We start from the raw sequence: 22,101 nt of genomic DNA, 5'->3' as shown, positions 1-22,101 counted from the left end.
CCGCCCCCTTCCAACTTTACTTTCTCCCTAGAGTTACTCTGGCTTAGTGAGTTCTGCCCTCAACACACGAGGGAATTGCAGGCTTAACAGACAAATGAGGAAGATAAAGTTGAGCAAAACCAGACCTTGCATCTTCCAAGCCTTCCGCTGTTCCTCTTTGGCGATTATTTCCATGTCTTTATCATATATGTAGTCCTGGCACAAAAAGCAGTATATACCTCCGTACATGAGGTCGATGGCTGAAAAGAGAGAGGAGGGAGGGCCGGGAGGGCAGGGGAGAGACACAAAGCCCAATTAAAACCTAAAAGGTAAGGACAGGAGGTTAAAGCACAGTAACAGTCTGGCAGACATTTAGCTGCACCCTGCCCCCGCCCTCCATCACAGAGGCAGAGCACAAAAGGGCTCCGCCCTGGGGATGGTTAACCCCTGGCAGTGCTGCACGTGCCCTCCTCTGCAAGGGCTGCCGAGGGTGGAGGCGTCAGAGAGAGACACGGGGAAACCCCAGGCCTACCTGCCCGAGCACCTAACACTCAGTGTCGGGGCCCTCCGCCTTCTCTCAGAAGGCACGATGTTTAAAACGAGTAAACTCTCACTGAACAGAGTAACTCCCTAAGGATGCTCGGCTACCTGACAGTTTCACCTCAGCTAAGATTCCGCATACAAAGGCAGGAATGCACAGCTGTTTGTCTCGCTTTTGCTGTAACAGAGTGGGAATGGGGAGATGCAGCTCAAGCCTGGCTCAAGCCTGCCTCCCACTCGGGAGGTCCCGGGACTGGCTCCCCGTGCCTCCTAAAGACACAAACAAACAATGAGCAAAAACAACCAGCAGATGAGCAGACACCGAGCTAAAAGACAAGGGAGCCAACCCAGGGGAGCCAATGTGGCTCGGTGATTGAGCCCTGGCCTTGAGGGTTCAATCCCTGGTCCCAGCACCTCAAAAAAAAAAAAGATGAGTGAAAAATATTTTCTGGCCCAATGACCTTGACCTGTTTGACCCTGACTTGCCTACTGCCCTCTAGCTGCTGGGCCTTGCATACTTTCTCACATGCATCCCCTCTAAGACGGTTATATCTGGGCCCTTAATTATTTTTTATCATGAAGACAAACAAGATAAAGTGCTTTGAGCCCTTGGAAGAAAGGCACTATATATCAAACACCAACAACCAAAAAAAGGGGGAGGGGGGCTTAAATTCCGCAAGCAATCCCCTACATCTGGGAGGCAGTGCAGCACACAGAAAAGAGCACAGATTTCAAACAACTAGCCTCAATCCCAGCTCTGTCTCTGAGAAACAGCTCCAGTTCTCCGAGCCTTTGTTTCCCCACTGGTAAAAAGGCAATAGCCACAGCGCCTACGCCTCATGGTTTGTGTGATAATACACTTAGTACACGCAACGCTACGGCAGCACGCCTCATGGTGAACAGTAATGTCTTAGTAAATCATGGCTTTTATAACACTGTCTTACGCAACTATGACAGATAATTCATTTTGAGGTGGAGATTAAAAATAACAATTTAAGAAATAACAAGAAATAAAAATCAGACTATCAATTTAAGAACCCCATTTCTACCACTGCCCCCTTCCCAAAAGCCCTGACAGAATTCCCACAACCTGCGCTACATGCCCCCCAGAGCTGCCCTGGAGAGGAGCTGGACGCCCTGGAGAGGAGCTGGACGCCCTGGAGAGGAGCTGGACGCCCTGGGGAGGAGCTGGACGCCCTGGGGAGGAGCTGGACGCCCTGGGGAGGAGCTGGACGCCCTGGGGCGCTCTAGCTTCCTGTGCAGTCTAGTTCCTGGCACGTGGGCACAAAGAGAAGCCTTGTCAGGCACAAGCCTACGGCGAGGATGATGGAGAACGCAGAAGGGTCAGCGAGAAACGCTGCAGGAGGGGAGCCACCGGAAGGAACGCCGGCACGGAGGGCTTTCGAGGACGTCAGTGCTTTTGTGAACATCCTAGGGCCTCCTCGAGGCACTTCTACACGATGACAATTCCGCTGTTCCAAACCCAAAGCAGCACCTACAGGGTGGTGCTCCTGGAAAATCACTTCACATCAAAACAAGCCTTCCATGGACAACGCTTTGCAGGGACCACAGGGTGCAGGACAGGAATTGAGCCGGGTGAAATTAACAAACCGCTATCCCACACAGTGGAGAAGCTCTCGCGTGATGGGGTCTCCCACTGCTAGGGGGTGCCTGGTTTTGTCCTCACATGTCAGCCCAAGGTCACAGGACGACCTTGAGAAGAGAGGGAAAACGTCACCCACATGGAATGAGCTGAAAGCCGTCCCACCTCCACCCCAATCCTTTCTAGGCAACTACTAAAACCCTTCTCAGCTGCACAGGCCTCTGACTCCAACGACGCCAGGAAACTGAAAAGTAGTAGAGTGAGAGGCATAGAGCAGACGATGACTGTTTTCAGCATGTCAGAAAAGACCTAAGCAAACCGGGGCTAGAAGAATTAAAGAGCTTGCCCTCCCCATTTCTTTCTGCAGCGGTTTTATGTTTTCAGCTTTCCACCTCTGTACCATCCCCTCCCTCTGTGGCTGCCTGGATGCTCTCCACAGGAACAGCAACCCACCCCACCCACTCACACGCAGGTAGACCCGACCTGTTAGCTGCTCTACGCGTACAGGTATCAACAATGAGGAGTGGTGCTAGGGCGGGAGGGAATCTGAACCTGGTGAGGATCAGCCCGTGGACATTCTGCTGGAGACTTCAAGAACGTTCAACACTGGCTTGGACAGGAAACTGTCTGTGCACAGCTCTGTACACAAGGAAGTTTGCCAGGCCACCAAAGCGCCAAAGGCTGCTGAACACACGACAAGGTGAATTTCTGGAGAAATCCCAAAGCGATACATCAGGCTCTGCAAGAGGATTTGAAGACTGCATTGTAGTCAAGAATGCAGAATGCAAACACAACAAGCAGCAGCATAGAAATGCTTTCCCTTTTAAAAAGATTACAAAGCCACAGCTTTTAAAAATCAGTGGAAAGGGAGCAGAGGTGGCTCAAGTGATTGGGTGCCCCCCTCCCACAGGGGAGGTCCTGGGTTCAGTTCCCAGTGACTCCTGAAAAAAAGATGAACAGAGAGTAGACAGCACAAACAACGAAGCAAGGAGTGGGGGGTGGGAATAAAGTAAATCTTTAAAAAAAAAAAAAAGAGTGGAAACAAAGAACTATCGGATGTGCTGACTTTACACCTTACTCGTTTTTTTTTTACGGCCCTAATGCCCTGCCATCACTGTGTTTGTATTTTTGTATTCCCTATTTACAGTTCCAATAGCTTTAATTTTCTAAGCAGACTGTCTATCAGATGGGCACATCTGCTGCGCCTCATTCAAAGTCTAGTGGAACCCATCAGGAATAACTTCCGAGCTGTTGGCATTTCTATGATTAACTTCAAGTCTGAACTGCCCGTGCATAACGACTATCAATTTGTGCTGTTTGGGGCTGAAAGCTGACAGAATTAGTCACCACTTGTGAGTTTTTACTCAAATTCATTAGGTTTTATCAGAATTTTTTTAGTAAGACCATGTGACCTGCATTTAACAAAGAATATTTCATTTTCTAAACATAAAGTTCAGCTGGCAATTAATATCGTGAATCTGATCATTTCTCTACAGGAAAATAAAACTTAGGAGCTTAGATTTTAAAAATAATGACAGTGCTTAACTTAGTATTATTTGTAGTTTACACCGCTTGAATCAAATGGGGTTATGTTGCTCTCTAGGTTTTATGCCCTATAAATGAAGACCTAGAAAAATATTGTGTACCTTGCAACACAGCCATCATGCAAAATTTCTTTTGATTTTTTTACAGAAAAGTAATTTAAGTGCTTAACTAATAAATCTTAAATGGCTACCAGAGAGATCACTAGATGGGAAGTATCTTTCAGACACACATCTTAATATTTTCTGAAGGAATAAGGATTTCCAGTAATCAAACAAAAACTAATCCATAAAATGTTCTATATCAGAATTAATTACTATGCCTCTCTAAGTTCATTTTTGTGTGTCATTATTTTTACCCTGAAAGTTAGCAGTGATTCAAAATAAATTTTAGAAGAGCACTGATAGTGTTGATTCTGTTCCTGTAAAAGAATTTCAATGGAAGACTTTTCACAAGATTTACATGAATTTAATCTGTTCTGTTTCTTAAATATTAGACTTTTAAAAGCTTACATTATTTAAATGTTATAGAAGCAGATATGGCTCAAGCAGTTGGGTGCCCACCTACCAAACGGGGCCGGCGGGGGGGTTGGGGGTGGAATAGAAGGGAAGGTGCCGGGTTTGGTTCCCCGTGCCTCCTAAAGGAAGCCAAAACCAGAGAGTCAGCTGACTGACGGGCTGATGCAATTAAATGATGCAACAAGGAAACACAATGAGACACAACAAGCAGAGTGGAGGTGGCTCAAGGGATTGGGCACCTCCCTCCCACATGGGAGATCCTGGGTTCAGTTCTCATGCCTCCTAAAAAAAAAGACCAGACACAGAGAACACACAACAAAGAGAGCAGACAGTGAGCACAAACCACGAGAGGGGAGGGAAAAAAGAAAATGAATCTTTAAAAATAAGTAATAGTACAAGCATTCCTGCTTTAGTAGTAATTTTTGTTCTTCAGACATGCTGAAAGGGTTTAGATAAGGCCCAGTGATATTTAAGTAGCAACTTTCTCTACTGTTGTTTGTAAACTCCAGTCTTTTGGGGAATGGATATCGTTCACTGATTGGGCGCCTGTCTCCCATGTACACTGTCCCTGGTTCAATTCCAATACCTCCTTAAAAAAAAAAAATCTAGTCTTTTGACTATTCACAGCATCTTCATCCAGTGCAGTAGAAGGTCTAATACTAGCAGAACTGACAGGAAGACAATAACTTGTGATGACAAGGTCATTTAACTGACAATAAACACTACATGTTGTTACTTATAATATCATATAAGGAAAACACTTTTCAGGCTTTTAATTTAAACAAAACTTACATACAGTCGTAGGCCATAAGAGTTAACAATTTTGTAGATTACGTTATTTATGTATAAGCAGGAAAACATTGAAGAGAGATTATGCTGAGAGGGTTTTTGTTAAGTGCTACATATATGGAACATTAACATATTTTCATGTGTACTTGGCATTTAAGGAAATCAAACAAAGTCATGATGCAATTTGCAGTGCTGTGCATACTGTCAATGACAAAAATAAAACCACTGAGGTAGTAAAATAAAACAAAATAAACCGAAGCTGCGCTTTTCTCTTATGAGGGGCAAGGTGGAGGAGAGCACAGCGGCGGGGGGGGGGGGGGCCGAGTTCTGGTGCCTGAAAACCCGTTCTTCCTCTTCCTCTCATCCCGGGGGGACGCCCGTCAACAGCACCTTCTAAGGAGGCTGCCTCTATTAAGGATCGCAGCGATCATCAGGAGGGACCTTAACCCTAGAACCCTATCCCAGCAAAATAAAGCCACGGTGAGGCGCGGGGAGCCAGAAGTCGACAGAAGCAGGAGGAGACAGGAGAGCTGCCAGGGCGTGACGGAGAAGCCGAGGAACGCGAGGCGTGTGCCGGCCAGGGGCCCCCGGCCCCGGGAGAAGCCAGCCTTCCCGTCCCTGAAACCGTGGGCCAGGAGACGCCACTGTTTACGCCAACCCGCGGTGTGGCACTTGTCGCAGCGCAGGGAAACCAGACAAGGCCGTATAGTGCTGCAAGAGCACATAGGCTGTGTAGTCCAGCCTTCCTGCACCTAAACCCTGGCTCTGCCTGTTATGGGTGACAGGATCTGGACAAGTTACTTAATCTGTTCATTCAGCGTTTGTTAACAGCTATTTACCAGAGTAACTAGTTATTACGTGCTGAACACAACAGTTACCTCTCGGCCTTGGCATTCCCATCTATGAAGAGGGAAGGCTACTGCCAATCCTGCCAGGCTATCTGTCGGATAATTACAGTGTATTTTCAAATCCATTTAGCCCTCATTTATGGAATATAAATATTTGACCAAACCTACTTATTCACCATCAAATAGTATCTAATCGCTAACACAGAACTCCCTGTTATGTGTTGGACAATGTTGTAGACATTGTGCAACGTGTGTATATCATGTGTGCGATAATATCATCATCTAGGGGTAATCTAAAGTCACTTTTCTGTAGTTTTCCAATTAGTATTTCTTTTAAAAGATTTTATTTGATTTATTCCCCCCTCTTGCCACCTGCACTTGCTGTCTGCTCTCTGTGTTCATTCGCAGCGTGTTCTTCTGTGTCTGCTTGTCTTCTCTTCTCATCTTCTCTTTACATGAGAAAGAGTTAAAAGTTTAATTTTCACAAAGGGAAGCCAGAGTCAGCTCTGCTGTTCAGGGAGGCAGTGTAGGGGTTCCAGCGGCTTTGGCAAGCCAAGAATTTGAAAACTGGCACCAAACGGTGCCACCACTGGAGGCAGAGCCAGTAGTGAAAGCAGCACTACATTTGAAAAGCGAGCCAGCAGTGAACACAGCACTGAGTCTGCCCAGCCCACCTGAGTGTAGTGAACGCAGAGCGGGGAATCAGAGCGGGAACCCTGTACGTTAGATCTCTGGAAAGGCTGGAACCCCTGAAGTACCCAATCAATGGGGAACAGGGGAGGGACCCGCGTGTTAGGTTTAGGGTATAAATATCACTGTTTCTTGTTGTTTGGCACACCGGCCATTTTATCCAGGTTGTGTGCCCGTTCTTGCAAGATTGTTAATAAAATTCTTTTCTCCTCCACAATCAGGTGAGCTTTTGTTTTGCTACAGGTGCAGCCTTCTTTCTAACATTTAGGAGGTACAGGGAACAGATCCTGGACCTTCCGACATGGGAGAGAGGCACGCAATTACTTCAGTCACAACAGCTCCCTGGTTTGCTGTGTCTCTCATTGTGTCTCTTTTTTTTGTTATTGTTGTTGAGTCATCTAGAACGAGCTCAGACTGCAGTTGTCAGGACACCTGCCCGTCCTTCACTCCCCGAGGCGCAATGAGACGTCTACCACAACTTCCCCTCCCCTTACCTTGCTCTTGCTTGCTCTACTCACTCCTGTGTCGGAGAAAAAAGCATCTTTTCGCCTTTCTTTCCCTGCATGACCCTTCTAAGAAGACTGCACCCCACCTTTGCTCCAACTTGCTCTCCACCCTACAAGAAGAGTAAGTTCCTCGTCTCCTGACGGCTCCCGCAGGAGCCCCCGCTGCCCCTGGCCTCCAGGATGCCCCAACTCGCCATCAAGCCTCCGAGTCCCTGTCCTGCGCCTGTCCACCTAGACGCAGCATGGAACAATGGAGAGGGAAGATGCTCTGGTGAAACACTGGTGACTCCACAGAAACTCTACGCAGCTAGTCTTGATGAGTGTCCCACGGTTACGAGACGTCAACACACAGGGGAGCTGGGTAAGGGCACTCAGCGGGCAGGGGCCTCTCTGTATTATCTGCAGCTTTCCTGTAAATCTAAAATTATTCCAAAATATAAATTTTAATTTTTCAGAAGTCAACCAGTAGCCCGCTATGGCCAAATCCTTGGCCCGTTACTAGTCCCACTTTCCTTGTCTTCCTTGCAGTACTAGAGAACATAAGCATTCTTCCTCGCCTCTCCTCCTCTGCCCCTTAACTTTCGAGCTGCAACACAATCCCGACGCGCTGACCACCCGCGGCGCCTGCCCCACGCTCTCAGCGGCGTCCTCCCCCTGCGTCCCCTAGGTGGACTCCCCTCCCACGCAGGCCACGGCTCTTCTCTCCACTCCACATTCCCCCTCCTCCTTTCCAAGAGACAGTTTTTCCCCAAATGCTCAGCTAAAGGGGATTTCCAAAGCTCTAGCTCTATGACCTCTACTCCAAATTCAAATTTCCAAACTTCCCCTGGCCACCTCCACATTATGTTCCACAGACACCTGAATTCCAGCAAAACCAAACTGAACACTGTACTACTGCCCCAGGGAGCATCCAGCTCCTACTTTTCTTCCAAGGTACTTAGAAACCCCAGAACCTGAAGCCTCAGAATCCACCCCTCTTTGGGGTGAAGGAGTCTAACATCCAAAGCAGCAATTAAGAAACCTCCTGTGGATCTAAAACAGAAAGGCTAGCAGAAAGCACCACTTTCCCCATTTTACTTACTTACAGAGAAGGTGCCAGAGGCTCCAGAGCAGCCTTCCAAATGGTGTGGCTACGCCGGCGTGACAGCACTTGGAGTCAGTCAAGACTCCCAGTCCCTTCCAGCGCCCCATGAGGGACCCCTGGCCCCTGCTTGCAAACTGCTTCTGCCTAGACTAAAAAAATAGCGTGGGACGTAGATGTGGCTCAAGCGACTGAGTTCCCACCTCCTGCATGGGAAGTCCTGGGTTCAGTTACTGATACCGTCAAAAAAAAGGAAGACGAGGACACAACAAACAGATACAGCAAGGGCAAACTACAAAGGGGTGGGGAGAAATAAACCGTAAAAAAAAAAAACGAAAAACTAACGAGGCTAAGATGATATACTGTCAAAACAGCACACAGCATTTCCAATTTTGAGAAGCACCTGGAAAAGGAATCAGAGTCTATCCAAGTGGGGGCTGCCACATGAAAAGTGTAACTGTGTATCCAACACATTCCCTCCTCTTTCAATCAGAGGCTCTGCTGAACAAACCACACATACAGTGTTGCCCTGTTCAGAAAAACCCAAGCTATGGCCCTATCTATCCTGTGGAAGGCTCACTGGCGCTCCTGGCAATCCCTTTTCTGGCAAACACTGTTGTCACTCAGCATGCTGATACATTTCTGCACAACCAAATAAGAAAACATGAAGAGTTCTTAAAAGGGGAGAACCTGTCAGACAGGGAAGAGGGGATTAGGAAAACTATCTATATTCCTGGGAGTTACTCTTTATGGTTAGTTACCTTCTTTTTTCCTTAAATAAAGCCAGCAGAGGTTAGTATGAATGACGGGGATGGGATTTTCCCTTAGAATATGTCACTTACCCACCCATTTACTTATTTACATATTAAGTATCTCCTCACAGCACTGGGCTGCAAATAATACAAAAAGAATAAAAATACCTTTGGGAGCAGGTATAGCTCAGGGGTTGAGCACTTGCTTCATGTCCTCGGTCCTAGGTTCAATCCCAGTACCTCCTAAACCCCTCCCTGCCCCCCCAAAAAAACCCTTTGTTTTTTAAAGGCTTTAGATCTAATAAAGGAACAAAATTATAGCTGCAGGAAACAACTTAAGAGACTATTCATGATAGTGAAGTATACAGAACTCCAAAGAAAAAGAAAATATTATTAATCATTCTGTATAAAGTATGGTTTGGAAAAATTGTTGGTAGGAGAAAAAAAAAAACATCTATCTGGTGATAAAGAACAGAAGCAAAAGCTTAAAACATTCTTAGTTCTGTCCTTGTTAAACCTGGCCAGGTTTGTTTTATTTTATCAGAATTCTTGATTCAGACTTCCAAGCTCTTTCTTTCTCCACATAAATGTTGGTAATGAAAATGACTGGAAAGTGTTTCAGATCCTGGATTTTGTTCCATAAACTGTAAACCAACTGTAGGAGATTGACTCTTCAATACAAATGCAAGAATGGATAATGGACGGCTGGACGTTAAAACAGAAACCACAGAAAAAAAGAAAAGGCACTGTTACGCATCCTGTTCATATATCATTCCCAGAAGGAATGAGACCTCTAACTTGTTTTGTTAAAACAGACACAAGCACAAGCAACCTTCCCTGAACTCATGACTCTAACACAGCAAAGGGTGGGCGCTTTCTCCCAATTCATGTTTTCCTTTTTGTTCCTAAGCAAACAAGTTTTATAAAAACTTCTCATGTTAGCAAATGTCAAGGCGGAGTTTATCATATCACTTGGGTTGGTAAAATGAACTAACACCACAAATTTATCATGTAATTTTTATGGATGAGCCTGGGTACCAGTCAGATTTTTTTTAGAATTAAAAAAAGTTTTGGGAAACGGACTTTGGCCCAGTGGTTAGGGCGTCCGTCTACCACATGGGAGGTCCGCGGTTCAAGCCCCGGGCCTCCTTGACCCGTGTGGAGCTGGCCCATGCGCAGTGCTGATGTGCACAAGGAGTGCCCTGCCATGCAGGGGTGTCCCCCACGTAGGGGAGCCCCACGTGCAAGGAGTGCACCCATAAGGAGAGCCGCCCAGCGCAAAGGAGGGAGCAGCCTGCCGAGGAATGGCGCCGCCCACACTTCCCATGCCGCTGACGACAACAGAAGCGGACAAAGAAACAAGACGCAGCAAAAAGACACAGAAAACAGACAACCGGGGGAGGGGAGGGGAATTAAATAAATAAAAAATAATAAAAAAAAAATTAAAAAAAATAAAAATAAAAATAAAAATAAAAAAAGTTTTGTTTAGATACACAGGTCATACAAAATGGTACATTAAAAAACATAAAGAGGATCCCATATACTTCCACTCCCCAGCCCCCCACTCCTCCCACCCAGTTAATTCTTTAGGCAACTTAAGTACAAATACATTCCCAATTTCCCCCATTTTCCACAATGCTTTCACAAGGGCTCTAGATCAGAGCCCAGGAATAAACAGCAGGCTTGCTGGTCTGGTATGAGAATCAGCTATGCCAGGAACACTCTTCGTTACATTACTGGAGCAAACGCCTACACTGAGAATCCTCTCCCACGCTCGCTCCTGCTGAGCCTCTTCTCCCCATGGCCGCTCCTTCTAAGGAAGCCATTCACTGATCGCCTGGCCCTCTCCCGAGGCGAGGCCTGCTCCCCTGCGGCTGACAAGGGCACCGTGTCACTAGCTCTCCTTGCCGAGCTTGAGCCCCTAATTCCAAGCAGGCTTTTTGCAAACACTTGTGCTGTTAGATATTAACTGCAAATGGACATGACTGAGTTAGGAAAATTCTATCTCCACTATTTATACAAAAAAAACAAAAACAAAAACACCAAAACCAAAAAAAGAAATACATGTAGGTGAAAATTTCTGCTGTCTCCTTCAGTTTAAATTTTAAGCTATTATTTACACTGCTAAGAATCATTAAACTTTAACCAAAAAAATCTTGAGGTAAATTATAAAATAAAGCAAGGAATGGATTTTGTTCTTGAGTTTTCACACTTTCTGTAGTAAGACCTAGCACACCATATGTCACCTAGAAATTAAAGAGATGTTTGTTACAACAATCACAAACACAGCATGATGGTGGGGTGGCAGCTGCCATGTGTCCATAATAAAAGCTGATAGCATCACATTAGAAAAAGAGAAGCTGCACCTTACATGGTCTTGCTTCTTGACACATTGCTCAGAATAACGAAAACCTTAGGTAAATCCATGGGATTTTTACTTTTATTAGATCTGCTTATACACAGCTTCAAGGGACATGATTAAAGTACTGATCTGAAAAATGTGTCGAACACTGCTTCCCATTAGGATTTTTCAGGCTCATGTTTTCAAGAAAGCAGCAGACTATATATATAGCACTTTTTAGGGGGAAAAAACGCTTACAAAACATGGGACTGTAGCACAGGGAACCATGTGGTAGAAGATAGACTGTGGTTAACAGTACAAATATGAGTGTTCTCTCATGAGCTATAATAAATGGACAATACTCATACTTGGTGTTAATAACGGGGGGTGTATGGAAAAAATACACCAAGTGCACTATGGACCATAGTTAGTGCAGGGGTGAGGAAGGGGAATTCTGCACATTATGCATGATTGCTTTGTAAGCTCACAAATTTTCTTTAGGGGAAAAAAAGCCCTGTAAAGATCTTTTATTGGAATTGTCCATATATGTATTTTCCAGAAAAGTTTCTCTGCTTAGACTTTTAAAGTGATTTTCTTATGGATAGCCTAACAACTGCATAATTATTTAACTGAAAACATTAATTTGGAGCAGAAAAAGAAAACTTTTAATGACTATGGTTAGAAAAGAAAATCAACACAACTTCATTTTCTGTAACTGCTAGAATCCTGCCAGAATACATGACAGCTTGCTTTCTTTAATACATGAAAGGTAAATACCTGGACACCACCAGTGCTGTTAGCCTTTTCAAGACTCTGTGTTGGCGCGAGCATGAAAACCCATCACCGAAAGCCCACGATCCCCACACATCAAGTCCACGCTGGCACCAACAGCCCACACACACACCCAAGAGGATTCCCTGGAAACTCCGCCTCAGCTGAGTCTTGATGCTGTGTTTGCAGGAGAGATGAGCACAAAGAACGTGGACACCGTTCATCCCCTGCGACGAGAGGCTGAGGCCGGCTTTTAAAGCCTTACGGGCCCTGGATACGCCATCCACCCACGCTCCAACGAGTGCTCAGTGACAGACGTCTCTTCATGTCCACTGTGACGTTTCACGAGGAGGAAAAAAGTAATTTTTAGGTTTTTAGAAAAGATAAAGACAAAAGGTTTGGGACTATTCCCACTGTGGAAGAAGCGAGCTGTAATCAACGCTCGGAGGCAGGGAGGCTGAGGCCACCCCGCCAAACGGGCACCTCATCGGGGAGCTCAGCAGGGGCCTCACCCAGGTTGTGGCGCTTCGACTTGGCGTGCTCGTGGATGTGCTTCTTGGTGAAGCAGCCGAAGAAGACACAGTAGAGGCAGGAGTGCAGTCTGTTCAGGTGGACTCCACACACGTGGCAGACGCACGACTTGGCCTGAAAGGAGGAGAGAACAGTAATCAACAGCAGGCAGCAGGCCAGGCGTTCTCAAAGAGAAACGTTCCAGCAAAGTGATCCACGAGGGGTACAGCTACAGAGGGAAGGGAAATTCCGAGTTTCACCTCCAAGTCTTGCTATACACGAAAAGGTCATTTTCTAAAATATTTTGATCAATCCTCCACTCCCGCCCTCAAAAAAAGAGTATTTACTTCATTTAGCTCAAAACTAGCTCTGTAAGAAAACTGAGCACACTGCCTCAACCATCAAACCCAGGCAGCGGGGAGCCAGAGCGCTTCATGTGGGAGAACCAGCTTCTCACACACAAGGCCCTGGGTTCAATCCTCAGCCCTGGTGCCTACAGGGAAAAAAACTAGCCAGGGGAGCAGATGTAGCTCAAGCAGTTGAGCACCTGCTTCCCACGTAGGAGGTTCTGGGTTCAATCCCCAGTACTTCCTAAAAACAAAAAACAGACCAAGAGGAAAAACCAACTCTCTCTGGGGAGCAGATGTAGCTCAGTGGTTGAGCACCTGCTTCCCACACCTGAGGTCCTGGATTCAATCCCCAGTACCTCCTAAAAACAACAAAAACAAAAAAGCACTCGACTGTTGCCCAGAGAGCTCCATGTGTGCTCAGCCTGTGCCTGCTCCTCGCTGGCAGGCCTCCGCTCCCATCTCACGCCAGGCCGACTCACAGCCCCGCCACCCTGGATCTGGAGAGCCATTCCAAATTCAACAGCCCAGCTGTCAAGAACTAGGCCAATTTGGTTTTCTTAGTTTTTTTTCTTTCCTTTTTTAAAAATTTATTTTATTTTTTTTCTTTTTTCCCAGAGCAAATTTTGAAGAAAAATAAAAAGTGAGAGAGAAAAAGGGAAAGGGACATGAACCACAGAAGCATGCACGGAACTGAAAGAGGGAACAATTTATTGTCCAGACCACAGAAATCTCAAATTTTAAAGCACAGCAATTACAAGCCGAGTGGCAAAAAATTCTTCTGCTCTAACCCACCCAGGAACATCACCATTTTCCAGCACAGCATGACAGTAACAGTTCCAATAACTGGAGATCAAACTGAATTTCTAACCTCTAAGATGACTCCACACTATTTAATTCTCTTTGTTTGGATTTGGCACAATAAGGAAAGAGAATTAATTAGGTTAATAAAAGGTTGACGGAAGCAGATGTGGCTCAACTGATAGAGCATCCACCTACCACAGGGGAGGTCCAGGGTTCAAAGCCAGGGCCTCCCAGCCCGTGTGGAGCTGGCCCACACAGTGCTGATGCGCACAAGGAGTGCCCTGCCACACAGGGGTGTCCCCTGCACAGGGAAGCCCCACGCACAAGGAGTGCGCCCAGCAAGGAGAGGCGCCCCGTGCAATGAAAGCGCAGCCCACCCAGGAGTGGCGCCGCACACACAGAGAGCTGACACAGCAAGGTGACGCAACAAAGAGACACAGATTCCTGGTGCTGCCTGTTGAGAATGCAAGCAGACACAAAAGAACACACACTGAACTGACAGAGAAAGCAGACAACATGGGTTGGGGGAAGGGGAGAGAAATAAATAAAATAAAAATTTTTTAAAAAGGGTGACATAAGAAGGGCCACAAAGGCAGGTTACAAAAATCTCATACTACCCGCCGAGGGCGTGCTAGACGTGGGCATTGGATGCCTCCTGTAAACTTACTGCCTTCAATGCGCACAACCATCTCCTAAGAAAGGTGTGACTCCTTTGGACACACAGAAGAAACCGAAAGGTGTGACCACACCGCGAGGGGCATGACTGAACTCTGCATCAGCACCTGCCCGACGGCTTCAAGCTTCTGGCCGCACCCTCACCACCAGGGCCAGGAGCCCGGCAGCACCAGCAAGCGGGTTTCTACGGCGTGGAGGGCAGGGGGCACCACGAGGCAGGGGGCCAGCAGGAGGGGCCCAGGGCACTGGCCCTGGCCTGTGTTTACATGCAGGATGCACGCTTTCCCAGACTGGGACTGCCCAGGGCAGGGGCTCGGAGCCTGTTCCGCCCCACAGACCCCTTTGCTGGTCAGGTGAAACCCACGAACCCCTTCTCAGAGCGCAGAGGCAGACGGTTCATGACACGTAACTAGCAATGGGTCTAACTACCACCATAATTTCAAAGTATGGATGAGCTTAAGTGACTTTGAGATATGCAACAACTGTAAAGGGTTATAAAATGAATGCTACTGTAATTTATCGCACACATTCATAGGTGAAAGAAATACTAGATTTCAGTTAGAGGTCAAAGAAAATAAAGCTCAGAAGTTGATTTTTTTTCAGTTCAAGCTCACAAACCCCCAGCAATCTTTCCTTGGGCCCCTGGGGGTCCATGGACCCCCGGCCTAAAGGAGGGTCTGTGGGGACGTTAAACAGGCTGGAAGAACTGGTGGTAGGTGGGGGAAAGGGGGTTCTCTCCACACAGGGAGGCCCGTGGATGGCAGCGCCGGGGCTGTCGCCCTGGTCAGAGGCAGGTTAGCAGGCCGTGCCCACGGTGTGGACGGAGCTGCGTCCTTCCTCGGTGGGTCTCACACAGCGGTTCCCAATCACCAGCAGTGGCATCACCTGGGGACTCGTCGGGAAACTGTTGTAAGAAGCCCTCCTGGTGACGCAGACGCGCCGCCTTCCAAAGACCTCGGCCTGCTCAGGCTCGTCCTTTCTCTCCACTCCACGCGCCAGTTCACCTCCGGAAGCACAAATCCAAATCTCAGAGTTAAAACTATATTTCAGTTACTCTCAATGGCTGCTTTTTTCTAAAATAATCTACAGAGGTTAGTTAAACCATAAGGTTTAGCCTTTTGGGGCCAGAACCCTCTTTTTTTTTTTTTTTTGCAGTGGAGACCCACAGGCCTCAGGCCAAGGTAACGCCAGCACGCTCAGAGGCTCATTGAAAAGACTCACATTGTAGTAGTCGAACGGTCGTCTATTTATTCCTCCAGTGACTAATCAAAGGACTTAACTGACCATCGCTGCTCTCAGGAATGTAAAAGGGACATTTTACAATTACAGACTATTATACTTGATATAGAACAACCTGTCCAACTAACATGGAAATTTTCTCCTTAGTTATCTAGGGTTCCTTACAACTAGAGATGAAGAGAAAGGAAAAGAATAAATGCTCTTTATTTTAAAGATATTATAAAGGAATGATCAAGATTTTTTAAAATTTCTCTATGAGCTTGATAAACAAAGTAAACCAAACTCTATTTATATAAACAAACAAAAATTAATTCAAGACAAGCATTCCCCTGAAGATATAAATTCATCACAATTCTTACCAGGATAAGTATACAACTTAAACACTTTAATACCATTATTTTCCCTTAAAATTAACCAAAAAAAAAAAAAAAAGTTATAGAGGTTTAAAAAACAGACCAAAATTAAGCTCTGAATTCTAAAGATAAACCATTTTACCAATGCCTTTGCAGAAGAACTTCATGAAAAAAAGAAAAATCTGCTTCAAGAATTTCAGCTGCCCCAAAAAGAAAACTATGGCAACTATACAAAGGCACATCTGCTACAACCAGAAAACACAGAATTTATTACATCCTGGCACTATCAGGTCAGGGAAAGAAAGGCTCAAATATAAATTATACATCCGCCATTCAACCCAATCTTTTTCCTTTAAATAACACCCATGCCCAGTACTCATTCTAAGATCCTGACTGAAACGTCCTACTAGGACTCTCCTGCTCTGCACACGCTCACTGGAGACGCGCCTTACCAATCCACTCTTCATGAACACCAGGGGCCTGCCACCCTCGAGGCATCAACGGTTCCTGAAGCATCTGGTGCTTCCTAAATAAGAAGGAACGTAGCGTAACCCTCTTACAAGCTGCTGACTTACAGGAACTTTATTACTCTCCTCAAACACTAATGGGGAAACGTGCAGAAGAGAAACTGGCCTAGGAAGTTTCCATTAGCCAAGTGTGACACAACTTGAATTTAAGAATGAATAACAAGAATGAATTATTACACACTTTTAAAAAAGAATCCCCACAGTCCATACTGAAATTAACACTACACATACACACATTTAAGAAGCAGGGTATATAAACATGCACTACACATTAGATCAGGAGTTCTTAACAAAAGGTCCAGGAGCTTGAACTGAAATTCAAAAAAACACTGTTCTTGTGGGGACACACTGATGCAGATGTGATATATGTATTGAAAAATACACAGCACAGTGTGGACTTAGTAAGGGGTCTGTGGTTTTCACCTGGAAAGGTGGCAAAGGGGTCCATGGAACAAAAAAGGTTAAGAAGCTCTGCATTAGATAATATCATTATACCAATACCAAACTTTGCAAGCACAATAACTGTATTGTGGCTAAGGCGAACAATGTCCTACTTTTTAGAAGATGCGTTTAGGGGGAAAGTATCCTGACCACTTCTCAAATAATTCAGAGGGAGAAGGTACGAAGAGACAGATAAAGCCAATGTGGCAAAAATAGAACTGATGAATCTAGATGAACGTGTATGACATTCATTATGGTAGTCTTGCCGTTTTTTCCACAAATAAGACCTATCACTTTTAAAAGTCTCAATTTTAAACAACTTCTTGGACTGATGGCTCGTATGCATCAGCTCGTTCCACTTCAGCACCTATCTCATCTCCAGCTGCTCTTCCAGAACTACTTCCTTCACGTGAAGCTCAAACCCGGGCTTCTTCAGCATTTTCCTTTTCTAGGAACACATGGAGAGGACACAGACGGGCGAGCCTCTGCCATGCCTTCACCACTGCCGTCTGGCATCAATTTACTGGCCTCTTCTTCCAAGTCATTTTGTCTGCACCTCTTGGGTCACGATTTCCATCATCCTCTTCCGGATTTGGCAGACCAGTTGATGCTGACCATGAGCTCTTCCGAATCTGCTGCATTTTTTACTAATACCAACAAAGAACATACAAAGCAGATAAGCGTTGGTGACTTTCACGTCAGCGTGACCTTCAGGCTTGGCCTGCTGCTTTCTGACCATGGAGCACACTGTGACACGGGTTAAGATCCCTGCCGTGGAGGCTGGTTAGGCGGTTTTTGCCATGCACACCCTCAGTAATTAGTCTGAATTTTCTAAATGGGACTTCGTCACTCTGCATATCAGCAAGGCTTACTTCTAAAGCACGACCCTTAAGGCCGTCAGACACACATTTGGTTCACTGAGTCCCAGTAATAGGTTTTTCCAGCACTTCTTGAATTAAGTATTGCTGGTGCTTTCACATCCTACCAATCTTTCTTAGAAATGGATTGCCCACTTTCTTCTGGGCTCCCTTTTGCCACACTTTGTTAGGTGCTTGCTTGTCAATTGCCATGGTGCTGCTTAGAGAGTCATTCTTGCAATATTTTTGTAGCTTCACACGCTCAAAGGTAAGTTAGGGAAAAACCTAACTATTAAATTGAATATATACCCTATGACCCAAATAATTTCATAGCTAGGAATATACCGGTTTTAATTTGCTAAAGGACTGCTGATGTAAAGTACCAGAAATGGCTTGGCTTTTATAATGGGAAATTTCTTTGGTTACAAGCTCACAGTTTCGAGGCTATGAGATGGTCCAAAGCAAGGCACCATCAGAGGTGCTTTCTTACCAGAGACAGCTGTACTGACCCTGTCATCCCGCCGCAGGGAGGAGCAAGATGCCCCAACCTCGCCAAGGCCCCGCCCCTCCCTCCATCTGCCATCTCCTGGAGCTCAGCTGTGGCCACCAGGCCTGGGGCGTGGCTCTTGCCGGCCTCCTCTCTGAGCCTCTCCGGGCTTCTCTCCAGGAGCTCAGCCGCGGGCGAACCTGGAGCTCTCACCCTCACATGTAGGATCAAATACGGCAGCGTTCTCTTTCCTGCGTCTCTGTATCAGACTCAGCAAGAGGGACTCGACCTGAGTCACGGCTCACTGACGTCGTCCTACTGGAAGGGTATCACACCCACGGGAACGGATTAGTTCACAACATGATGTGTCTTTTGGGGATTCATAAGAATTTTATAACTATCACAATATCTTTTGGGGATTCATAAGAATTTTAAAACTATCACAATACCCAATAGAAATGCACACATTAAGGGCACCAAAAACACACGGACGTATGTTTAATATTATCTGTAGTACTCCAAAACTGGAAATAAAAAAACGTTTATCAGCGGTAGAAAAAATAGTTCATTCATTTACTGGAATACCACATGGCAATGGAAAACACTTAGCATGGATGAAACTCACAAACATAACACTGAGTAAAGTGCATGCTGCAATACCATTATCTAAGTATAAAAGCAGGAAAATGAACGGATGGCCATGTGACTGAAGAGCGATGTGAATGAACAGTGGACGCCTCTGAGGGAGGGAGGGAGGGGCTGGGGGGCACTCCCGGAGTGCTGGCCGCTGTCCTCTCATCTGTGCGGCAGGGTGTGAACGTGCTCCCTTGTAAGCACGCTTTACGAGATTAGACATGGACAACCACCACAACACGGGACAGTGAACACCTCTATGTGGGTGTGCGCAGGGCTAGAAATAAAATGTTACGACAAACAATCCCACCTAATCATGGAGAAGGGAGGAAGATTAGAAAAGCCTCCATTCAAGAAGTGGAATTTGAACTGTTAGGAAGTCTATGGAATTCTATGGAATAAACGTTTCTTTCTTAGACAATGATCTCACTTTGTATGGAGTAAAGAGAATTAACTCAAAGCAGAAAGCCCCACTGCTCCTAACAGAAAGAAAAACAACGACACACAAACCAGGAGTACCTGTGGGAAGGGGTCAAGCTGAACGTTCACAGAGGGAAGCCGGAGCCTGCTCTGCTGTTCCAGGAGGGAGGGGATGGGTTCCAGCGGCTTTGGCACACCAAGAATTTGAAAAGTGGCGCCAAAATGAGGGAGGGCCAATGGGGAGTGCTGGGGGCAGGGCCAGGCATGAAAATGGCACCAAGCCGCTCAGCCAGCGGGAGTGAGGGACCCGAGAGCCGGGAATCAGAGCAGGAACCGGGGAAGTCGGTTAGACCTTCCAGACAGGCCGGAACCCCTGAAGGACCAATCAGTGGGGAACAGGGGAGGGACCCGTGGGTTAGGTTCAGGGTATAAATGTCACCGTTTCTTGTTGTTTGGTGCACTGGCCATCTTGTCCAGGTCGAGCGCCCGTTCTTGCAAGATCGTTAATAAAGTTCTTTTCACCTCCACAGTCAGGTGAGCTTTTGTTTTCTTACTGTTGCAGAGTTCTTTCTAACACACCTATTAAGGATCGTTACTTCCTCACTGGGGTATGTGCAGAGCTGGACAACAGGGTCGAGTGGTCTGCTAGGCACTCTGGCTGGTTCACTCTCACCTGTGAAGATCGACTATTTTATTTGGCTGAAGGATTCAACATACCCGAGAGCTTCCTCCTCAAACGTGAATCAAGCAGCCGACCAACCACAAGGCAAGCACACCATGTGCTCCTTGGTTCTTTTTTTTAAAGATTCACTTAACTTTTATTTATGCTCCCCTCCCCGACAGTTCCCTCGCCTATCGGCTCGTTGTCGGCTCACCGTCTCCAGGAAGCACTGGAGCTGAGCCCCAGACCTCCCACACGGGAGGGAGTGCCCGGAGTGCCCAACGGCCTGAGCCGCCGCCGCTCCCAGGGGCGACAGCACCTGATGCTTCTGGCATCTGCTGCGATGAGGGCGTTGTCTGCTCGTCTTCAGGGGGCACCAGAACTGAACCTGGGGCCTCCCGCGTGGTAGGCAGGTGCCCAAGTGTGTGCCACATCCACCTCCCACCGATGTGCTCTTACAACTCTTAACATGTACTCTGCCTTTTATATTATGATTTCCCTCCAGATTAGCCCTGTCCAATGTTGAAAATATTCTATATTGGCACTGTCCATTATGGTAGCCACTGGCCACACGTGGTAACCAAATTTTTGAAATGTGGCTAGAGTAAGTGGGGAACAGAATTTTAAATTTTAATGAATTTAAATTAATTTAAACGGCCATATGTGGCTAGTGGCTACAGTACTGGAAGTAATCATAGATCCTAAAATGAACCATCAAGTACTTTTTCTCAACCTCATGTACCACAGAAGCTAAAGCCATCTACAGTCCACTAAAGAAACGGCGGTAGCACTCATTAACCATGGCATCAGATATACAGCATTCATATTTGTAGACCTGAAAACAAAATTCAAGACACTTAAACAAAGGCAGGTGACTCGTGCCACCAAGGACTTATGAAAATAGTTAGGTACTGATGTGAATTACTCATGCAAAACCAGCTCATTTAATTTTTTTAAAAAAGATTTTTTTATTTTATTTCTCTCCCCTCGCCCCCACCGTCTGCTCTCAGTGTCCCTTTGCTGAGTGTCCGCTTGCGTTCTTGTCATGTGGCACCAGGAAACTGTGTCGTTTTTTTTGATGCGTCATCTTGCTACATCAGCTCTCCCATGTACGGAGCACCACTCCTGGGTGGGCTGCGCTTTTTGGCGTAGGGTGGCTCTCCTTGCAGGGCGCACTCTTTGCGCATGGGGCACCCCTACGTGAGGGACTCCCCTGCATGGCACGGCACTCCTTGCGCGCATCAACACTACAGCCAGCGCCACACGGGTCAGGAGGCCCTGGGTTCAAACCCTGGACCTCCCATGTGGTAGGCAGATGCTGTATCAGTTGAGCCGCAACCGCTTCCCTTTAATTCTTTTAAAATCTTGCATTCAGATGCAGCTGCGGTTGGTGCAGCAGACACCAGGAATCACTCACCATCTTTACCAGACATGGCCCTGTGTTTGACTCCTGGTTCTGCCAAGTACCAGCTGTGTGAAATTAAGCAAGTCACACCCTGTCCCTTGGGCTCAGCTTCCTCATTTTTAAAATGCTGGATTTGGGGATTTCATAGTGGGCTGTCCACATCCTGAGACTTGCCTTCACCTGAAAACAGGACTTCTGCAGAGGTGATGACATTATCCAAACTATGCAGGTGGGCAGTAAATCCCATCCAGAGTCACTGACTGACAGTGTCGGATACAGGCCTTCAAACATTCTGTCAAAACCTATAAAATTGTGCAGTGCAAAGTGCAAACCATAATGTAAGCTGTAGTCCAGGGTCAGCAGCAATGCTTCAGTACGGGCTGACCAACGTAACAAAGGCGCCACACCAACGGAAGACGTTCTTAAGGAGGGCACGTGTGGGAGGAGGAGGGGTGGGGTACATGGGAATCCCCTGTTTGTTTTTTTAATTTTAAAGATTTATCTTATGTCTCCCCACCCTTCTTGTTTGCACTTGTGGTATCTATTTGTCTTCCTTGTTTCTTTTTTGTTTTTTAAAGATTTATTTTTTATTTCATTTCTCTCCCCTTCTCCCCTAATCCCCCCCCCCCCCATTGTCTGTTCTCTGTGTCTCTTTGCTGTGTCTTCTTTGTCTGCTTCTGTTGTTGTCAGCGGCACGGGAATCTGTGTTTCTTTTTGTTGTGTCATCTTGCTGCATCAGCTCTCAGTGTGTGCAGCTCCATTCCTGGGCAGGCTGCACTTTC

General features: G+C 46.4%; 1 protein-coding gene across 2 annotated transcripts in view; it reads right to left on the bottom strand.

The window, feature by feature from the left end:
- USP22 (ubiquitin specific peptidase 22) overlaps positions 1-22,101 on the bottom strand; it is a 64,809-nt gene that overhangs the window by 31,478 nt on the left and 11,230 nt on the right. For both annotated transcript variants that reach the window (XM_058283329.2, XM_058283330.2), the window contains exons 2-3: positions 12,473-12,605; positions 126-239 (exon numbers count right to left, since the gene is read on the bottom strand). In XM_058283329.2, coding sequence (XP_058139312.1) covers positions 126-239; positions 12,473-12,605 — 247 coding nt within the window. The remainder of the gene's footprint in view (positions 1-125; positions 240-12,472; positions 12,606-22,101) is intronic.

Source organism: Dasypus novemcinctus, chromosome 21 (genome assembly GCF_030445035.2).
Source record: "Dasypus novemcinctus isolate mDasNov1 chromosome 21, mDasNov1.1.hap2, whole genome shotgun sequence".
Lineage (NCBI taxonomy): Eukaryota > Metazoa > Chordata > Mammalia > Cingulata > Dasypodidae > Dasypus > Dasypus novemcinctus.
The sequence above is the reverse complement of the archived record's forward strand: the minus strand, read 5'-3'. Positions and strand labels throughout refer to the sequence as shown.